We start from the raw sequence: 19,544 nt of genomic DNA on the forward strand, positions 1-19,544 counted from the left end.
GGAGCAGTCTCCTAGGCCTCTAAGAAACAGACATGCATAACAACTTCAACTATGGAAGCAGAGTTTATAGCTTTTGCAGCATGCTGTAAAGAGGCGGAATGGCTTCGGAATTTGTTATTGGAAATTCCGTTATGGTATAAACCAATGCCATCGATTTATGTCCATTGTGATAGTCAGGCCACACTATCAAGGGCATATAATCATGTTTATAATGGTAAGTCCAGACATAAAGGACTTAGATATAGTACTATAAGAGAGTTACTTACTAATGGAGTAGTAACTATTGATTTTGTGAGATCAAGCCAAAACTTGGCTGATCTATTCACTAAAGCTCTTGCAAGAGATCTGGTGTGTAAAACATCAATAGGGATGGGGTTAAAGCCATTAACCAATAGTCACCAATGATGGAACCTCAACTCAACACTTGAATAAACATCAACTCTTGAGTTCAATGAGTCCAAGTACATCATATGGAGTGATTGCAAGCACTATAATCTGTATTATTTGCCATCCCAAGGTAAAGGTACTTGGTACCTGTAATGTTTAAAAGGAGAAGGCTGAGTATTTAAACTCTTAATAGGCTTATAACATAGTGTTGGAGTGTTTTAGTTACAGGGACACTCTTGATAAGCCTACCTATGTGAGTGTGGGAGTGGTGCCGCTTCCTATGAGACCTGGCTAGTCTCTAGAGCGCTCATGAAACCAAGATATAGACACAAGGCCAGTACATGTGTCGGTTTTAGAAATTGCCCAAAGAGGTGAAATCTTGTGTGTGAGACGTATCCGGTTAACCAAATAGAATAGCTAGTTCAAAGATACGTCTACTATGCAATTCTGGTTAACTTTGATGTGTCCTCACTAAGTGAAGGTTCAAATCGAGAGATACCTTCATTTATGCATAAGATTTTCAAGCCTCATGAGAAAATTTTCTTTGATTTTGAAAATGGTGGGGGATTGTTAGTGATTTGGATTTTTAAAATCATGTATTTTGCATGTTTTAGTGTTTTGGAAAATGTTTTATCAAAAGCGTTTGGGAAAAAAAATATTTTCTTAGAAAGATTTGCTTTTACAAAAGGATGTAGAAGTGTAGTTGAAAAGATAGTCCCGTACCAGATGAGAGAAAAGAAAGAGAAGGGCTTATAAAGCACTACACTTTTCTATTACTTGTTTGATTGCACATTGGGTTGAACCCATGGTTGGACCCGCGGGACGGTGCAACGCACCGTTCGCACACGCGCGCGCAGCGTGATTAGCTATAGGGCGCATATTGGCACTTTATTGGCGCTTTTTTAGGCGCACTTTGCACTTCGCACGTACGCAACGTCGCGAGGAGCGATTGTAGCCTTTAATTTTTCCAGATTTGTGCACCGTTGGATCAAGATGAAGGTAGACCGGTCGGATGGATTGGTCAAATGGTTCGTAGGCCCATCAACCTGAATGGTTCGGTTGGGTTGGGCTTCGGTTCGGGCCTAATGGTCGGCCCAACGGGCCTATAACTCCAACGGTCAAAGGGTGTGATCAAATGGGTTGTGTCCCTTCCCCCAACAGTCAAGTGCCAAGGGGGTGCGATCCACACCATAGATGGTTGATCTAACGATGACTGGGTTGGAGAGAGGTTTTACTCAAACCAACAGTCACCTCTAGGATCGATCTGGACCGTTCAATATCAATGGGTGCGATCTAACGGTCAGATTTCAAACATTCTGGAAAGGTACCCTGTAGAGGTGTTTTTCACTCTGAAAAGACACCGTGTGGTCTACAAATGTGCAGAATTCGGTCATTTCACATAAGAAAAAATGAATTGGCAATTCTGACAGACTTTACACTCTCTTCTACACTCCTACAAAATCCCCAAGTATTTCTACATACTGTTTTTTTTTTTTGTTTACTGTTCTAGATACTGTTTTTCTGCAGAAACAGAATTTAGAAATTTCTCTAAGGCTTGAAATTTCGGAAGGGCATTTCGGGTTTGATTCCGCTAGTGCTAAGCGTCATCAAACATTAGTAGAGCTTCCCTACTAGGCTTCATTGTATCTTGGAGGCAATTCGCGGATCTCCTTTGCAGACTACTAGTGGGGACGAATCTTGTCTTAAGGAAAGTGATATCACGCCTTGAAGCAACAAGTTTCTGTTTTCAACATCAGTATCCTCAATTTTTTCCAACATTTACACTATACCCCATCAAATGGGCGGTTTGGATCATCCTGTGGTTTGGGCTGTACAATCCATTTTGAAAAATATAGGGTGAATTCATCATAGAAGGGGGTGAATTTATCACTGCCAAAGAAAAAGGTCACCGTTGAAACTAAAAGGAAGGTTGTCCCTTGCATTCCTCCAAAGTCCTCCACTCCATTTCTTCCTCGGAGCCAATTTCGATGGCTTTGGAGCCTCAGCCACCGCCACCTCCTTATCGTAGGATTTTGCACCGGCAATCTTTTCCGGCGGAGAACTAAACGTCCGACTTATCGGGTTCCCGATACTGTTAGTATGAGATGATAAAGAGATGACCCCTTGCTGTAAATTTTTCAGATACAAACGAGCTAAAGCCATTTGAACAAGGTTGTAGATGAGATAGAAAGAGATGGGCTTCTGATTCTGCTGATAGATACAGAAGAAGAAAATACAGTTGGGTTTTAAAGAAGATTTGGAAAGTAGAGAGCTTTGGAGAAGTGTCTAAGAGCTTCTGGGTGGAGTTAGAATACGCGTGGAAAGCTTATGAAAGAGTGTTCTGGAGGGAAATGGAACTGATGCGCCACGTCTATTCAATTAGCATATAAAAACCCCTCTTACATGTAGTGTGATTAGATTATAATAAAAATCATTACGTAGGGTCCAAGATAAAGCTATTGTGAGACACTTGTCCTCGGTAAGGACTACATACTCATTAAATCATCGTAACCATTCAAATAGAGCGGTAAAGAAATCGATGGATAAGAGCAGCTTGGAGCAATAAGGACGACATTCGACTATTCGAGTTCTATATATCGGATGGTGAGACGGGACCCCATGTGGATTCACCATTTGACCAGTGTGTACTATGTTTATTTTGTTCTTATAGAGTTGTTTTACACGAAAGGCCTGTGCTAAAACGACATCCATTTTTATAGGGAAATGATACGTTCGCCCCTTTTTACTTGGGGGCCGCCCCCTCTAGCGTAAAATAGTAGTTAAAAATAAATACAACTAGGCCCTGTCTGGATTGCAAGAAAAACATTTCTGAGAGTAATTTTTTTTCTTTGGAATATTTGTTCTTTTTACAATTTAAAGAGAAATGATATGATTAAGGTTAATTTAGAAGGATATTATCATAAATTAAAGCTCCATCTAAGTAATCACGGAATATGCATCTAAGTAATCACGGAATATGGTTAGAAATATTTTTCCTTCCCAAAATTTTTCAGAAAACTCTTGTAAACCAAATAGGGCCCTAGATGCACTCCCAAGTTTTGTTTTATTTTTCCTTAAAAAAACCAATATATCACCTTGCTACCATTTTTAGGATTTTTGGGCAGTGATAGATGAGAAATTATACGGTGCCCATTCGGGCTATGTAAGCAGTGTGACAGAAGCACCGCCCTTGATATTTGATCCAACAGCAGCACCTTAAAAACTGTATTGATGTTGGATCAAATATCAAGGGTGGTGCCTCTTGCACAAGCATGCACGAACGGGCACCATATAAAATCTCGTGATAAATTTACCCATTTAGAATAAATTCACCCCGGTACAGTACGCACTGGGTTGTACCTCTCTCATGAAATGTACATGGTTTGAGTCCCAGTTGAGTATGGATTTTGTTTCATCCTAGAAGGCAAGCCGGGCAGTTTCTCAGGTCAGGTCCTTTGTTTCCATGGTTCTAGCGTTGTATCTGGTGACATACCTTTTCAGTAGTTCGCCCCTCTACTGCCTGAGAGTTGCTAAGGAGGACGAAGACTCTCAAGATTCTTTGGTTATGGAGCCTGGGGGGAGGTGTGCCAATGTATGCGGCCTCCTAAAGGCCAACACACAATGGCGTCTTCCGCTCCGTTGACAGCTTTTAAGGCATCCAGGTGCTCCCATACGTCCGTGGAACCGTCATATGGTCCCAAGAGAGGCAACATAAGGTTCCTAGGAATTGGCATCTCTATGATCCTAGCAATGAAGGGGCGGTCATCAGTGTCGACCCAAGTTTGGGAAGATGTTGAAGTGGAGGGCTCTCCTTCTTGGGTGGCTGGAGTGGGGTGACACTCATGTTGAGTTTTAACAACGTGTTTGAGACATGCTGGCTCTGCCGCTTGTGATCTGTACGATGTGCACGCCGAGACAATAGAGTTCATGCTCGCCTTGCGTGTGTCAGATTTCGAGTCGGTTTGGATGCCTATGTCACATGTTCGCATGGTAGAAGCCATGGCGCTTGGAGAAGGACAAGGGGAACTGTTCAGTGCTTCCTTCAGCCCAGCGTATTACACCCCGACGGGTGTCCAGCCCTCTTTTACCACTAGGACACTATCAGGCCCCATGGTTCGCTGAGTCCGACTCGTTATTCCGCTGGACTCGTTATTCCGCTGGAGGGAGTGGCCATAGGCACTCGGCATGGTGACCGGCCAAGTGGCTCTTTATTCTGCTAGAGTTATCGTGGTGACTGGCCAAGTGGCTCTATTCTGTCCTCACATGTGCTACCATGTGTCGAAATGCAGTTGGCCGCCCGATTTTAAGCCCAACTGAGGAATGAGCCGCTAGCTCAATGATCAAGGCTTTGTTTAACAAGCTTGAGGTCTTGCCCATAAAAAAAAAGTTGGGGGCAATAATCAATGCAGTCTTCTTTATTTAATAAAGCAAGTGATACCCTATGGACTGGGGACTTCGGAAAAACCGTGAATGCAAGTTGATGGGGAATACATATTTTAAAAAGACTTATCCTGCTTGCCGTAAAACGTAAAAGAAAATTGGAAACATTTGAAAAAGAAATGCATGCCTCGTTAATCCAGTTGGAGAATCTACTAATCTTGCTGTTTCTTTATAATAATTAGATTGAAATGCAGTTGGCATTTTCATGGCCTCGTGAAGAGAGGCTCATGAGAGTAATGTGAATATAACACTTGATATGCAAGCTCTTCGATCTCTTCAACACCAAAAGCTTTCTTTACTTGGGCTGACTGAGGCCAACAGTTACAACAGTGACTATGGTTCCAACTAATGTAAAACTCTCCAGGCAGACCAGTTTCTCGGAGCGATTACTCGGCTAATCATACATCCCTTCCTGCTCCCAAATATCAACAAGAAAATCTACCATTTCCTGCAATTATAATCCGATAGAGACTCGACAAAGATCAAAACAGCAATATGATTAGACATGCAAATTTAATACACAAGAAGACAGCCTTACAGAGAGAGGAATCGGCTGATGGAAGGGCTTGTTGGTCCCAAGTAAACTCTCATAAGTTGCATTCCAGCTGCACCCAGAAGATTCAACAAAGGAATGTTAAGTAAGCACCGACCAAAAATTAAAGAAATTTTGCTAAAAAGAAAAAAAAACAGTTGGAACCAGTGTGAAATAATGGATTAAGCTCGAGAATAAAATTTTTAGCACATAAATGAAATCCCCAATTTACAGAAACTTGGAGACTGAATCAATACTTACAGGCCAAACAAGCCACAATGGCTCTTTCAAATCTATGAACAATATTTTGAACATTGCAAAAAACCCCACAGATCGTCAGTGATGATGATATTCAACACTAGCAACAACAACTTGCTAATCGACTCGACTCGGCTCAACTCAGAAAAGTTGACTTGATTTGATCAGATTAGGATCGTCACTCCCAATTTGTTTTCATATAATTAGTTAAGCTCAGTCATCTTTCAAAAAAAAAAATATATATATATATATATATATATATAGTTAAGCTTATTTTTGTGTCAAACATTATATACTCAGCAACAGAGAGAATGATTTCCATGTAGAATTCAGGTTCTAACATTGATATCCTGGTTTTTCAATATTAATTGTGAAGTGAGGGTCAATTAGGATGAACATTGAAAATTTTAAAGGATGATAAACTATGTGCACATCCAACCACCACACCAAATGATGGTAGGGATATGCATGGAGTTGCAACTCAATGTTATAAAAAATGAACTAAACTAGGAAATCGGCCTTCCAGTTTCCAAACTCCATGGACAACTCATTCATTTTTACTTTTTTTTGGAATTAGTGCTTGATTTGTTAATTGAACCCAAGTTCCCAACTAAATAGAGTTGGATTCATTTCAACCCATGAAGAGCATAAAAAGTGGGAAAATTAGTAGACATGAACTGGAATATTTTACAGCTAAGGTCAACTCATTCATTTTTACAACTGTTGCGGGCCTTGGCGCAACAGTAAGGTTGCTCCATTGTGACCTGGGGGTCACGGGTTTGAGTCACGGAAACAGCCTCTCTGCAAAGCAGGGGTAAGGCTGCGTACATCTAGCCCTCCCCAGACCCCGCAATGGCAGGAGCCTCGTGCACTAGGCCACCCTTTAATGTTCTACCCACACAGCAGTCTGCTAATAAAACCAGCAAATGGTATTCATGTTAAAAATGAATTTGTCGTCTCCAAAACAAATATAATCCAAACTTCCCTACTTCATGCACTAACTGATTGCTTTTTATTTTTTATGTTTTAATCATTTATTTATTTATTTATTTTTAAAGGTGGCTGATTCCTTTCTATAAAGACAGAAAAAAAGTGAAAGCATACCTTAGCTTGGGTTCTCGAACTTCTTGTGGGAGGTTTTCAGACCTTTTATTTCCAATCCACTGTTGCCTAGTTTGATTCCAGAGAAGAAGACCTGCAGTCCAGACTATTAAGTGGCCATATAATCTCGGGAATGTGAAAAATAAACAAACGAATAGATATGACAAAAATAAAATCAAAGACATCAATTGCAGGAACTTTACACTTGCCATGATTCACGAATTCAGTGGGGTTGCTGGTGCTGGCTACTCCGCTCTGGGGATCAAGGGTTTGGTTTGATGTGCTAATTGATGAGACGCTTCTCTGAGAATGAACTCCACTGTTATCCATTTCATATGTGCTGCTGCTCCAAAAATCCTCTGATTTACTAGTTTTTTTCACAGACCGGCCTTGAATTCTCAGACCCTTTGATGGCTCGTCCACAGCAATAATTGGAGTGGACTTAGTACAGCATCCAAGACAACCTCTGCTCTGTTGCAAATCAGGTTTTAACCACATAAACGATTAGTATCAGCCTCCTAACACATGCTCATGCAATCACAACTACTTTTTTTTTTTTGAAAGATAACAGAATTTTACTGCAAAATATATATATACAATGCTTCTACATAATACACTCAAATGGTATAAGGCGTCCCTAAGGGTATAAACAGCCAAAATCCCCAATTTAATGCACCCACCAACCACACTAAAACCCCAGCTTCACTTCTTCTAGTAGAATGGAGTTGCCAATCAGTTCTGCCGGTCCCTTTGCCAATTTATCCGCTTGCTAATTAGCTGACGTCAACATATGCTAGAATTCAGCACATATTTCTAAGCAAATATCTCTAATTTCTGCAATAATGCCTGCCAATTTCCAAGGACTACATACGTCATCGGTTAGAGATCCACTAAACGAACGTTATTTGCACTCCAAAAAGGAATATGAGAAGCCTCTTTGTTTGTCCGTCAACTCAACCTCAACTAAATATTAGTTATATGCAGCAAAGCACCTATTTTCAGGTAACGTCACCAGCAGATATACCATTTGTCGGAATTCTACCATAAAAAAATTAATTGCCAAATTGCAATTAAAAATGTTAATCGCCAAATTGCAATTAAAAATGTTAATCACCAAATTGCAATTCTTCAATACATGCTCCCTTGCTGGGTGATCAAATCTAAGTCTTTGAATTTCCATTTGTCGGAATTCTACCATAAAAAAAATTAATCGCCAAATTGCAATTAATAATGTTAATCACCAAACTGCAATTCTTCAATACATGCTCCCTTGCTGGGTGATCAAATTTAAGTCTTTGAATTTCCAGAGACACAATGGGGGAATAACGCAAAGGCATTAACCCCCTTGAGACAAATTAAAGAAAAATAGGAAAAATTAAGTAAATAGCAAGAAAATAAAAGTACAAATTCTAGGAAGATAATGTGCTTCATACTCTTAATCAGAAATGAACATTCAAAAGAAACAAAAAATATAGGGGACTGATATCTGTGAGAACAAATTTTGATGATGGGACGAATTGACCATGTTTTACACAGCTATCAAAGGCTATTAAAATTTCCAACAAGCTTTTCAGCATCTGGTTAAAACATGTAAAACAAGGTCAGTTCGTCAAACTACCAAAATATGGTTGCGCCGATATCAATAGCCAAAATATAAACCTCGAACATCTAAAATCATAATACATCTAGATTCTAGGATCTAGATGGTTTCATTACATGACGGTGTAACGGCCATGCGATGCTTGAGATGATTCACAACCCCAGTGCCATATCACAACTATAAGACCCTTAAAAGCACCACAGGATACTCTAAAGCAACTAAATAAGTTGGCAAGTGGCTAAAAAAAATCAAACTTTGTTGAAGAAAGGTTGAATTAAAAAAGGTGAGAAAAAGGTGCTCTACTCAAGGTTTTGAAAATCGGAATCGAATCGTAAATCGTAACAGGGTTCGAATCGTAAATCGGATCGTAAATCGTAAGATTTTTTTAGATTTATATATTAAAATGAGAAAAAATATTAAAAATATATAAAAAGGTAAAAAATAAGAATAAAATGAGTAATTATCTATTTTCCATTAGAAACTATTAAATTAAATATAAAATTCCATGATTAGTAATCCGAAGCACAAACCATATTCATCGCACAATAAATTACTAAACAAAGCACAAACTATATTCATCATATAATAAATCATTATATAATTTATCACAACAATAAACAAAGCACATACTCAAATCTATAATAATCATCATACAAAGAAATGTCAGCAATAAACGAAGCATTTTGAAATGATTTTCATTTTGAAATCACAATCAGTTCTCAAAATCCAAAACAGAATCGTAAAAATCGCATGATTCAAAGTCGAATCGTACTTGAATCGTAAGTTTTTTACAAAAAAAGATTCTTCGTCCGATTTGAATCGTTCAACCCATGAATCGTAAGATTTTAACAACAGAGGCTCTACTAACCGCTGCAATAGGTGCTCATTCTCGACAACACATTCAAAAGGTAGATCTGATGAGATAAACCCGATAAAATTCATTGGTGAGAATATCACCTCGCACCACTAGACAATAGTTTGTTGTCCCATTATGGACCACTTATTTCCCAAGTTTAATGTGATCCAGTTATGCCCACTTGCCATTTTAGTCTAATTTCTACTTTTGAACACTTGACCTCTTTAGCACTTTCTAGTTTTAGAGTTTCTATTTTGGTACTCTAGATGTGGGTGGGGGCACATCAACTAGGTCCCACATGTCACCATGTTATATTTGTCACGCTTATTTTTTTTACCATGGCCCACCTCATGACTTCAAGTCATTTAAGTCAAACGACTTAAAAGAGATTTTATCCCATTGGTAATTAGGTCAGGGCCCACACTTTTTCACCTAATCCTTTCTATTCTAAAAGCCTAAACCACTGAAAGTTCGTCAACCATCTTTTAAGAAAATTCCATACCCTTGTTTTCTTAAATTTTCCCTCGCATCGTAAAGATATCGGTAAATATCCTGCCACCTGTAATCTTCACCATGCCACGTGTTTTCATCTGCGCTTGTCATCTCCGTTGGTTTGTCCGCTAATAGAATACGTGTTATATGCGGGTTTTAGCGAAACCTTCCCCCTCTTCTCTCTGCCTGGATTTCTTCTTCTCGAGCTTGCTTCCATCTCCATCGCCAACACCACTATACCAAGAATCTTGGTAATTTCTTGATTAAAGCTCTCACCACTGGCTGTTTTTCTACTTTTTATATTTTAAGATTTTTTCCTTTTAGTTTTTTTTGTAGGGTTTTTGAATGTTCCGTGGTTGATGCAGATGTTAAAGAATTTTACCAGCAGTGCAATCCAAGTTAGGATTTCTCCTTATTTAATTTAATTTTTTTTCTTTGTCATTGTGTTCTCTTATTTTTCCTGCATGTCTGGTTTCCTGTAGTTTTTTTGATACATAGATTGAATGTTTTGTATTCTTTTTTTTTTCCAAAATTTTCTTCATGTCATTGTGTTCTCTTATTTTTTCTCCATTTCTATTTTCCTATATAGATGGAATGTTTTTATTTTCTTCTTTTCTTTCGTTTGTGTATTTTATTTTTTATATTATTGGAGGTTTGATTGTGCTATTTTTTCATATTAGAACTTCTTTGTGGTAACATTTTGTTTTTTTCATGGATCCGAGAGACGAGACCAGCTTCTTTCACTTATTGCATCTTCAGTTGAATCTACTAACTGAAAATATGCATTTCTTGTGGGTGGAATTTTAGTATGGTAATACACAAACACACACTGAGTTTTTAACTTCTCAGTCTCTATCTCTTTCAGTTAGGCATGACTTTCCTTGGAGAGAATCTCATGAACTTTCCTGAAGGTAAGCTCCTATTTCTAGGGTGGATTAGAGAAACATTCGATCGATAAGTACTATTTTTGGATTTCCTCAGTCATTTTGTATTTTAGGAATATGATAAAATCCGTTTTACTTGTTTGATTTTTATTTTATGCCTTCTCATTTTTTTATAAACTTCTTTTGTAGTCTACATTCAGTTGATCCTGCTTTTGGTTCATTGTCCATGCATATGGGGATTTCAAATGTGGTCTTCTTTGCTGGTACTCTGTCATGCAGTCACAAGTTACTGGGAGGGAGCCCTTTGACATGAATCACACAGGTACTGGGGCATCTATTCAGAATAGAACTGCTTCTTTCTCTAGCAATGAGCCGCCTGTAGACCTGCATGATCTTCCTGGCAAGCATTGCACCACAAGGGAAGGGGGAGCGTTGCACACATTGATGATTTTAAGTACTTAAGCTTGCTAATCCATTGGTTTTTTACTGTTTATGAATTCTATTCATGGCAAAGCTCTGCTTGTAATTCCCTTGCTTCTCATCTCTTTAGTTGCAAAATATTTCGAGTAATTAAAAATTCTTGAAGAAAAACTATGTTTGTTTTGTGTTTATATGATTCCTTTTTTGGAAAATGGGTCTTTTAATTTTTGTGGTCTTGTGTATTTTTCATGGTTAGTGGGATCGCAAGAGTAGTTTGGGCTAAATTTGGTTTTTATCTTCAATTATCTCTGACTGGGTGCTTATGGTTTCTCTCTTGTGTTGGTTATTTGGTAACTGAGTTAACTGGTACTCATGTGGAGTTTTGTCAGTTTCATATCATTGGGATTTGAGTCTTGCTTTCAAAATAATGTACCCAAAAGAAAATACAGCTACACATTAATACCAAATGCAACACTAGGACGAAAGAAGAGTTTTTTCACTTCAAAACATATCCAAACTAAATTATTCAATTAATAAGATATAAGAGAGGAGAAGAATTACTAGAATATAGTTCCCTCAAGCAATCTTCATTGAGTCGGTGTATAAATTGAGAATCCAACAGTAAGGTAAAATTTGCATCTGATTGTGCCTTGGGCTTTCCCAAGTGGACACTGAGACTTGGCAGATCACGAGCCTTTTTTGTTATCCAATGGGGCTTATGTGAATGTCAACCAGTAAACATGCTGCTTGAGAACCAACAGTGGGCTTCCACAAATGACACTGAGAGTTTGAGACATGCAAATGGAGAATCCACTTATTTTAGACAACACATTGACAACTAAGTCCACTTCTCTCCCCTTCAACAAGATAGCTGGGTTTTTATGAACATAATTCATAGATGAAATTGGGAGACAAATTGTTCATGTTAACCAAGTGGTAAAGGCTTTCTGCACATTAAATAGACCAATACTTTCCTTCAACAATATTTCCAAAAAGAGTTTTTTACATCATTAAATAGATCAGTACATTCCTTCTGGACTGTAGCCTTCCCTAATCATGGTTTATGGCCTTCCTGTGAGATCTTCTATTGTTAAGCCTGAATGGTTTATTCCTGAATGGCTCTTTATTGTTTTCTTATGTATGTTATGTTTAATTGTGTTAAGACCCATTATGTGATTTAACTGGTCGGCACTTTTACTCATTGTTCAGAAAGCAGTCAATGTAATCACGTTGTATTTTGTATCTTTGTGTCAAACTTCACCTTATTTTAAAATGATATACGATGCATTGCATATGATCTTTTCTATTCCTTATCTACAACACTAAATCAAGTGATTTTTTAGGACTACTGGCTCAAATTTGTTTAGGTTCTATTTCTATAGATTTTGGGAATCCTTTACCAAGTTCTTTTTGCTAGATAAACTCTCACATGTAGCACATTAGAGGTATGCAAGGCTGCCAATAGTCATCCCAATATATGGAGGACTCTACATTGATCAACAGGCCTTAACACTGGCTGATTTTTTTTAATGATTTCCGGATCTATGTTAACATCATTGCAACTAAGTTTTGCAATGTTTGTTTTATGAATCTGAGAGGGAAGTTGATGAGTCTGTGCATAATCTTGCACTACCCAATCAATTGTTTGCCAATGCAGTGGATGCTAGGCAGGTTGTCACTTTTGCTTTTACTTGGTGGCCGCTGATGATGGGTTTGTCAAACCAAAAATCAGGATAGGGGCAATAGCTAGATGTATGCTCCTTCTTTTCCTGCTTCTTTTATGACATGCCATGGATCCTACGTCCTAGGTTGAAAAGGAGTCGCCAATTTGCATGCAGCAACACATATCGTGTGTGATCTATGCAACATAATAGAGGACTATTGTTATTTGCTTCTGCAAATATGTGAAATTCATGTATAAAATAGGTGTATGTAGATCTGGATATGCACTTAATTTTCAGCAGAATGTGCCTTCTCATTTAGTTTATGTTTTATATTTTGATTATTGAATCCAAAAAGAGTTACTTTCTAAATAATTTATGCATTTCTTTTTTTGTCTTTGTTCTTCAATTTCTCATGTCGAAAAGGCAGAGAATGCTTCAAGAATGTTGTCATTTTTTAATTCTATTAGATAACTACTCCTAATTGGATTTTGTTTTATTGTATCTTCTTCAACATTTAAATTGAATCAGATGTGACTTTAATACCTTATCTTCTTATTTATCGCAGTTTTGAGGTGATTTTTTTTTTTTGCAAGAAAAATATTAATCTGCAAGTTGTGTGTATTGTTGGTAACTATGAATACGTATGTGATTAGGCCTTCATTATATTTCATTATCATTTAATGTGGTATGTAGGGATAGAAGACAAACACATTTGCATTAGAAATTATAGCTTCACTTTGCCATCATTGCAAAAGGAAGTAGGTAGCTTTTCTCTTGGTTTCAACATTTTCTGTAGGTTGAAGGACCGTCTCTGGCATGACAGCTACAATTAAAGAGAAAGCCACACAACATTACACACATGAGCTTTCACACCCTCTTTTGTATGCTATACTCTTCTTAAGTCCATGACCTTATCTTCTTTTGTCTTATTTACTCGTGTTTTGAGGTGATTTTGATTACTATGAAAAAATTTAATGCCCTGTCTGTAATTCAACGCCTAAACGTAAATTTGAGTCCATCACATGAAACAAACATCTTCAAAGATTATCTAATGGTCTTTATGGGAATAAGCCAATTCTCTCAATTTTTTTAGGTTATTTTTCGATGAACTTTGGGAAGCCTTTAGAGGTTAGAGTTCCCTTTTTTCACTAAAATCACTGATTTTGGGCTATAAAGTCTCTAGATCTATGGGCAGGGAATATGAACAAGGGGTGAACTTGCACATGAAAAGTATATATTTTGGTGAAAACCCGAAACATGGGCCCCTCTTATCAAATTAAAACATTTCATTAGAATTCCTTTATTTTAACCAAGAATACAGATTTTGGGCTGCAAGGTCCTTGTAGTTAGGCAGGGCATACAAACATGGGTAAACTTGAACGATGGAAAACATGAAACTTGGACATGAACAAGCTTAGACATGAAAAGTATGAAATTTTATGGAATCTTGAAAAAAACGGGTCCCTTTTTTTTAAAAAGAAAGGGGCGGCCCAGTGCACGAGGCTCCCACCATTGCGGGTTCTAGGGAGGGCTAGATGTACACAGCCTTACCCCTACTTTTGCACAGAGGCTGTTTTCGTGACTCGAACCCGTGACCACCAGGTCACAAGCCAAGGCTTGCCCTCTTATTAAATGAAATTTTTTTATCAGAGTTCCTTTATTTTCTACAGAAAAAATACAAGTGTCAGACTACAAAATCTCGATAGTCAGGTGTTAGCAAGGGGATATGAACAAGGGGTGAACTTGGACAATGGAGTCATGGTCCCTTTTCTTAAATTAAAACATTTCAATAGAGTTCCTTTATTTTCTACCAAAAAATACATATCTTGGGCTGCAACGATGTGCGTTTGTCCTCCAAGAATTGCATTCTTTTGTTGCCTGCACCCACAATCCAACTTGATTTCACCCACCCAAACTAGCCCTAAGTTTCTATCTATGATTGCATTTTCCTCTTGTTAAAGTTGCAGGTTCTCCTTGTTGTGTTCTCTTTCTTGGTTTGGTTTGGTCATGGCTTTTGTTCATATTTTTTCTTAGAAATGCTAGATATGGTTTGAAATTGGTACGTTTATCACTTGGGATGTTGTTTATTAGATTTTCTACTCAAGGATTCTTATAGATTACTGGTATTATTTTTTTCTTTTATTTCCGGTTCTGGTAGGCATGAACTAAATTGCTGTCATATTTTATGATTTCCTTATGAAACATGGCCAGGCTAACAATTCAACACAGATAAAATTCTTTGGGAGTATTCTAATTGTACATCCATATTCTTGGTTGGCTAAAATTTGTGTACACCCTCATGTTTGTGGGGGATATGTTTGCTTTGGATTGGCCCGAGAATGTTTGTGAGGGCACAGAAAATTGAGGCATTGGCTTCGGAAGTAAATAACATTCTTTGTTCTAAGAGAATCAAATGAGGGATTAGTTCCAAGTTTAAACTAATGTAGTTGATCCTGAATTTATATTAACCTTAATGTGACGGATAGAGTTCGATTAAAGATGCTAGATGTATGGTCTATGCAAGTGGTGTGAAACATTAATGCACACGGTTTTCAGCTATGTGATATACATAGTATTAATTATCCTTCAAAATGTACCATTCAAAAAAAAAAACCTTCAAAATGCATGATGCCCCTTGTTATAAATGCAGACCAATGCAGACCTTTGTTACCACTTGGAGGGCCATGGATGATGGGTTTGGGAGACCAAAATCAGGATAGGGGAATTAGCTACAACATGCATGTATATGCACACATTTTTCAACTACAGTTCACACATGTAGGGTAGCTAAACTCTGACATACGGTGTGTTACATTGGATGGTGGGTCAAAGCCAAGAGAAATGGCTTTGACTTTTAGTTCCTATTTTACTCTATTCACTCTTTTCTAGCAGAAATCTTCACTCCTTGTCTCCGGGGTATCTGTTCTTTTTTTAATCTATTCAAGGTTGGAGAGAGTGGATTTGGGCTTGTTTACAAGGTAATTTTTCATCTTATAATCCACATATTATTATTGCATCATGAATTTTGGTTGACAATATATAGGGAAAACTAGCAGATTGCCAACAAATAGTAATGAAGAGGCTTTCTAAGGTAATTCCCAACAGGGCCCAAACAAGTTCATGAAGGGACCCAAGCAATACACGAATCTTGTTTGGCTTCTTGGTTGGTGAATACAGAGGGAAGCGCCGATGTTGATCTATGAGTACATGCAGAACTGAAGTCTCGATCCATAATTTTTGGTTTACCCCTAAGTCTTTCATAGTTTCACTTTAACGGAATTGCATTCCTTATATATCTCTTTCTAGATTGTGTGCAAATAAAGGGTTTTGCATAATCATTATCAGATCAGTTTTTTCTAAGAGACTTGTGAGACATGATGTTTGGGTTAATTGCATGATATCAGCATGATTGGAGTGGTTAAAATTGTGGGCTCTATCATGAAGATGAAATAGCACATAAACTACACATCATATGATCCAAACCATTCCAATTAGAGACATGAAGTGCAAGTGTGCTGTAAAATCTCTTATTGTATGAGCTTCCCATTATGGGCCATTGTCCGAGCCTCTGAGGTAAGTAGGTAACTCAAGCATTATATGCTCGAGAAAGAGAGCCCGTGAAGAGCATTGGGTGCCGGGCAGACTCAGGTTCTATTAGGAATTTTTTCATGTAAGCCGAAGAAAGAAATTGAATAAGATTGTCTTTTTTTCTTCTTCCACACAGCTTTATTTCGTCTGTCTTGGTTGGTTGGAATTTGATTTGGATGATGTTTTAATGACAGCATGCCTTTTCATTCATCTTTTTTGGGTTTTCTTTTGAGGAAGTTTGCATGTTTTCGGAAAAAAAAATGATAAATACCAAATTGTGTTGTAAATGCCTTAGTCGCACGTGCGTTGCACGTGCACTTTTACTAGTCCATTATAAAAGAGAACCCAAGGGAGAAGAAACCTAATTTTGCGTGAAAACACAGAGAAAGCAGCCCCCCCCCCCCCCCCACCCCCAACCCCTCCCCCCCACCAAAAAAAAAAAACGCCCACACACACTAAGCCATCCAAAGGTATCCTCTCTCTTCTTTTCTTTCTCTTTCTTCTTCTTCTACTTCTTCCTCCTATCTCTCCTATCTTCCTCTTCTCTCTTCTCCTTCTCCTCTTCCTTCCCTTTCCATTTCTTTTATTTTGATTTCTCCCCCACTCTTGATTTTCTCTCTACTGTGATGGCCCAAATTGTTCTCTTCCTTCCAAGGTTATGCCACTCCAAATATTGGACCCATTTCACTTCAACACTTCATCCATAGAAGATGAGATAAACAATACATACATCAATAGCCAAGTTCCATGTTGATTTACTTCACGCACAACCATCCATATATATGCTGGGATTGTAAATCCATTACAAAAGATCACATCATTTAATTGAATTCCATCTCATAACATAACAACTAAAGGTATACATCTGCTTCATGAAAATTCACAAGATGGATATCGTGAAAGGGATAAGGTGTCAGCTCGGAGAAGGGACGGTGCTGAAAACATTAAATGTCGCACCACGTGGCATGAAAGGAAAGGCGCTTAGAAGAGACATTGCTGATAGTTGTACATTGAAGTCGGCAAAGGAGAGGAAGGCTTTAAAAATAAAAAAATAGATATTACAAGGAGTAAAAGTCCTATGGAGAAGGGTCTACGTATTGGGAAAGGTATTATATCTCGTAGAGGCTCTAGACAGGAAGCACGGCTATTAGCCACCCGAGGTGGTCTTTCTGTTTTGAATAGAAAACTTAAATGTATTTATAGAAAAAAGGATCTCAGGAAGAGAAAGCTTGACCCTAGGTCTCAACAGATCCTTCGAGACTTTGACAATTTTACTAGCCGATATATGAACAGAAAGGAAAGGACACAGAATGGGATCAGTGGGACTGACCGAGAATTTATCTGAAAGGAAAGGACACAGAATGGGATCAGTGGGACTGACCGAGAATTTATCTGAAAGGAAAGGACACAGAATGGGATCAGTGGGACTGACCGAGAATTTATCTTTGAGGATGGGGACTTAGAGCTCTTGAAAAACCTCAGCTACAATGAAAAGTTGGCAAGGAAGGAATCGCCTACCCGATGCGAGGTTTCTTTAAGTCCATTAAAAAAAAGGATAGGCGAAATTGAGGGAAGAATCCAGTAGCAATCCAGACATGGGTTAAAATCAATCCAAGACGAATAGCGAATAGGAAATACATATGCCCTTCCTTGAACTTCCCATATTCAATAAAATACTAGAAAAGGAAAGGCGCGCTCGTAGGCATCTTTGGGAGGAAGAGAAACAATCGGTAATTTTAAACCTGGAGAAGAGGCGTGACAATCCGGTTGATGAGTTTGACACTTCCTAGGACAAGTTAGAACTGGAAATAGACCATCGAATTGGGGAGCTTGAAGGATCTTGTGGGGAGTCTAAAGGAAAGGGTAAACCGATAATCGATAATTCAAGAGACCCTGAACAACGAGAATCGCCTCCGGAAGATTTCGATGATTTATTAAAAATGGGGTACGTATTTGGAATTGAATACGAAGAAGACTTGGGAAAGACTAAAGAAATGTTCCTGGCCATCGAGGTTAGGGATGCGGAAGAGAAAAAGGAAAGAGCAAAGGAGGCTGAAAATAAAGACGGAGAGCGGGTTTAAGGAGATCTCAATTTAAGGAATCATTTAAAGGAATTAGAGTTTTTACTACAAGTTGGATCCTGGCAGTCTCCCCTAACAGTAGTGCTAATTGGAAAATAGTAAAGGAACATTAAAATGGGCTTGAGGAGCCATATTCTTCGCCGATTCGGATGTATTTATTCTCTGTTCTGTGGATCAAGATGTGCGTATGAAATGATGTAGTTGTTCGATTGCCGTCGAGCCTCTCTCTAACTTGCTATTGCCAAAGGGAGCCTTACAGTATGGTATGTGTTGTGGAGCTGATGGCATTCGGGAGCTCTTAGCATAGAGTGGATTGGTTGGGTTGATTCTAGGATGGAGAGGTATTCATCATCACTAAGTGGATATCATTAAGGAAATTGTTCGCTAATTTTGTCTAAGGAAGAAAGATGGATTCACAGTTCTTTAACCTTGTTAACTATTTCTGACATTGGAGATTGTTTTGATGTTTTCATGCTTGTAATCATGGGGGACTCCTGGTACCTTGCTCTTGTACTTATAAGCAAGGTTTTAAATTTCGGTTTCGGTACCTATTTCGGATCCCACCGAAATCCGAAATTTCAATCCGAAATTTGGTATTAAGCTTCGAAATTTGGGACTGAAACTCTGAGATTTCGGACCGAAATTTTGTAACATTTATTTATTTTTATTTTTTTAAATGCCATTTTCTCGAAATTTCGGTTTCGGTCCCCACCGAAATCCGAAATTTCAGATTTCGATCGAAATTTAAAACCATGCTTATAAGTATGGTTTATAAATATTAACGTCATCTTTCAAAAAAAAAATTCACAAGATGGAGATGATTCACATTGTGTAGATAGCAACAACAGATATAAGAAATATTCTTGAGATAAGGATCATGACTGATCCTAGTGGCTGACTGCTACTAGAAGTAATTTGTTAATGAAAGGAGACAATCCTCATTGTATTTGTATGCAAGCAGAAGATGCACTATCTTCTTCTTGGCTGGCTTCACTAGCCCAAGGTATCAACAGACATAAATCAGAGATGTCATAAAAACATTCACAACCACTTGCGAGGATAGCTTATAAGAACTTCCAAAACCCAAACCCATGTGGGTGCTCATATCAATTTAGAACCTCGAGGAGAATGGCCATAAGGGCTTTGATGACCGTTGCAATGATGCCCACCCAAATCCATTTGGGTGACAATATCAATCCATCACCATCATTATAATAACCAAAGCTCCCTTGCATAAACTT

At 38.1% G+C, this 19,544-nt stretch overlaps 1 protein-coding gene across 4 annotated transcripts in view; it reads right to left on the reverse strand.

Moving 5' to 3' along the window:
* Positions 1–4,972: 4,972 nt before the first annotated feature.
* LOC143862156 (uncharacterized) overlaps positions 4,973–19,544 on the reverse strand; it is a 48,179-nt gene continuing 33,607 nt past the window's right edge. Inside the window, exons 3-6 of one of the 4 annotated variants that reach the window (XM_077373179.1) lie at positions 6,928–7,184; positions 6,722–6,824; positions 5,366–5,432; positions 4,973–5,275 (exon numbers count right to left, since the gene is read on the reverse strand). In XM_077373179.1, coding sequence (XP_077229294.1) covers positions 5,222–5,275; positions 5,366–5,432; positions 6,722–6,824; positions 6,928–7,184 — 481 coding nt within the window. In that variant the 3' untranslated portion in view covers positions 4,973–5,221. Of the gene's footprint in view, positions 5,276–5,365; positions 5,433–6,721; positions 6,825–6,921; positions 7,190–19,544 lie in introns of all 4 variants that reach the window. The other 3 variants (XM_077373156.1, XM_077373163.1, XM_077373171.1) reach the window with 3 other exon arrangements.

This window comes from Tasmannia lanceolata, unplaced genomic scaffold (genome assembly GCF_043159265.1).
Source record: "Tasmannia lanceolata isolate RefF3 unplaced genomic scaffold, GAP_Taslan_0.1 ptg000003l, whole genome shotgun sequence".
NCBI lineage: Eukaryota > Viridiplantae > Streptophyta > Magnoliopsida > Canellales > Winteraceae > Tasmannia > Tasmannia lanceolata.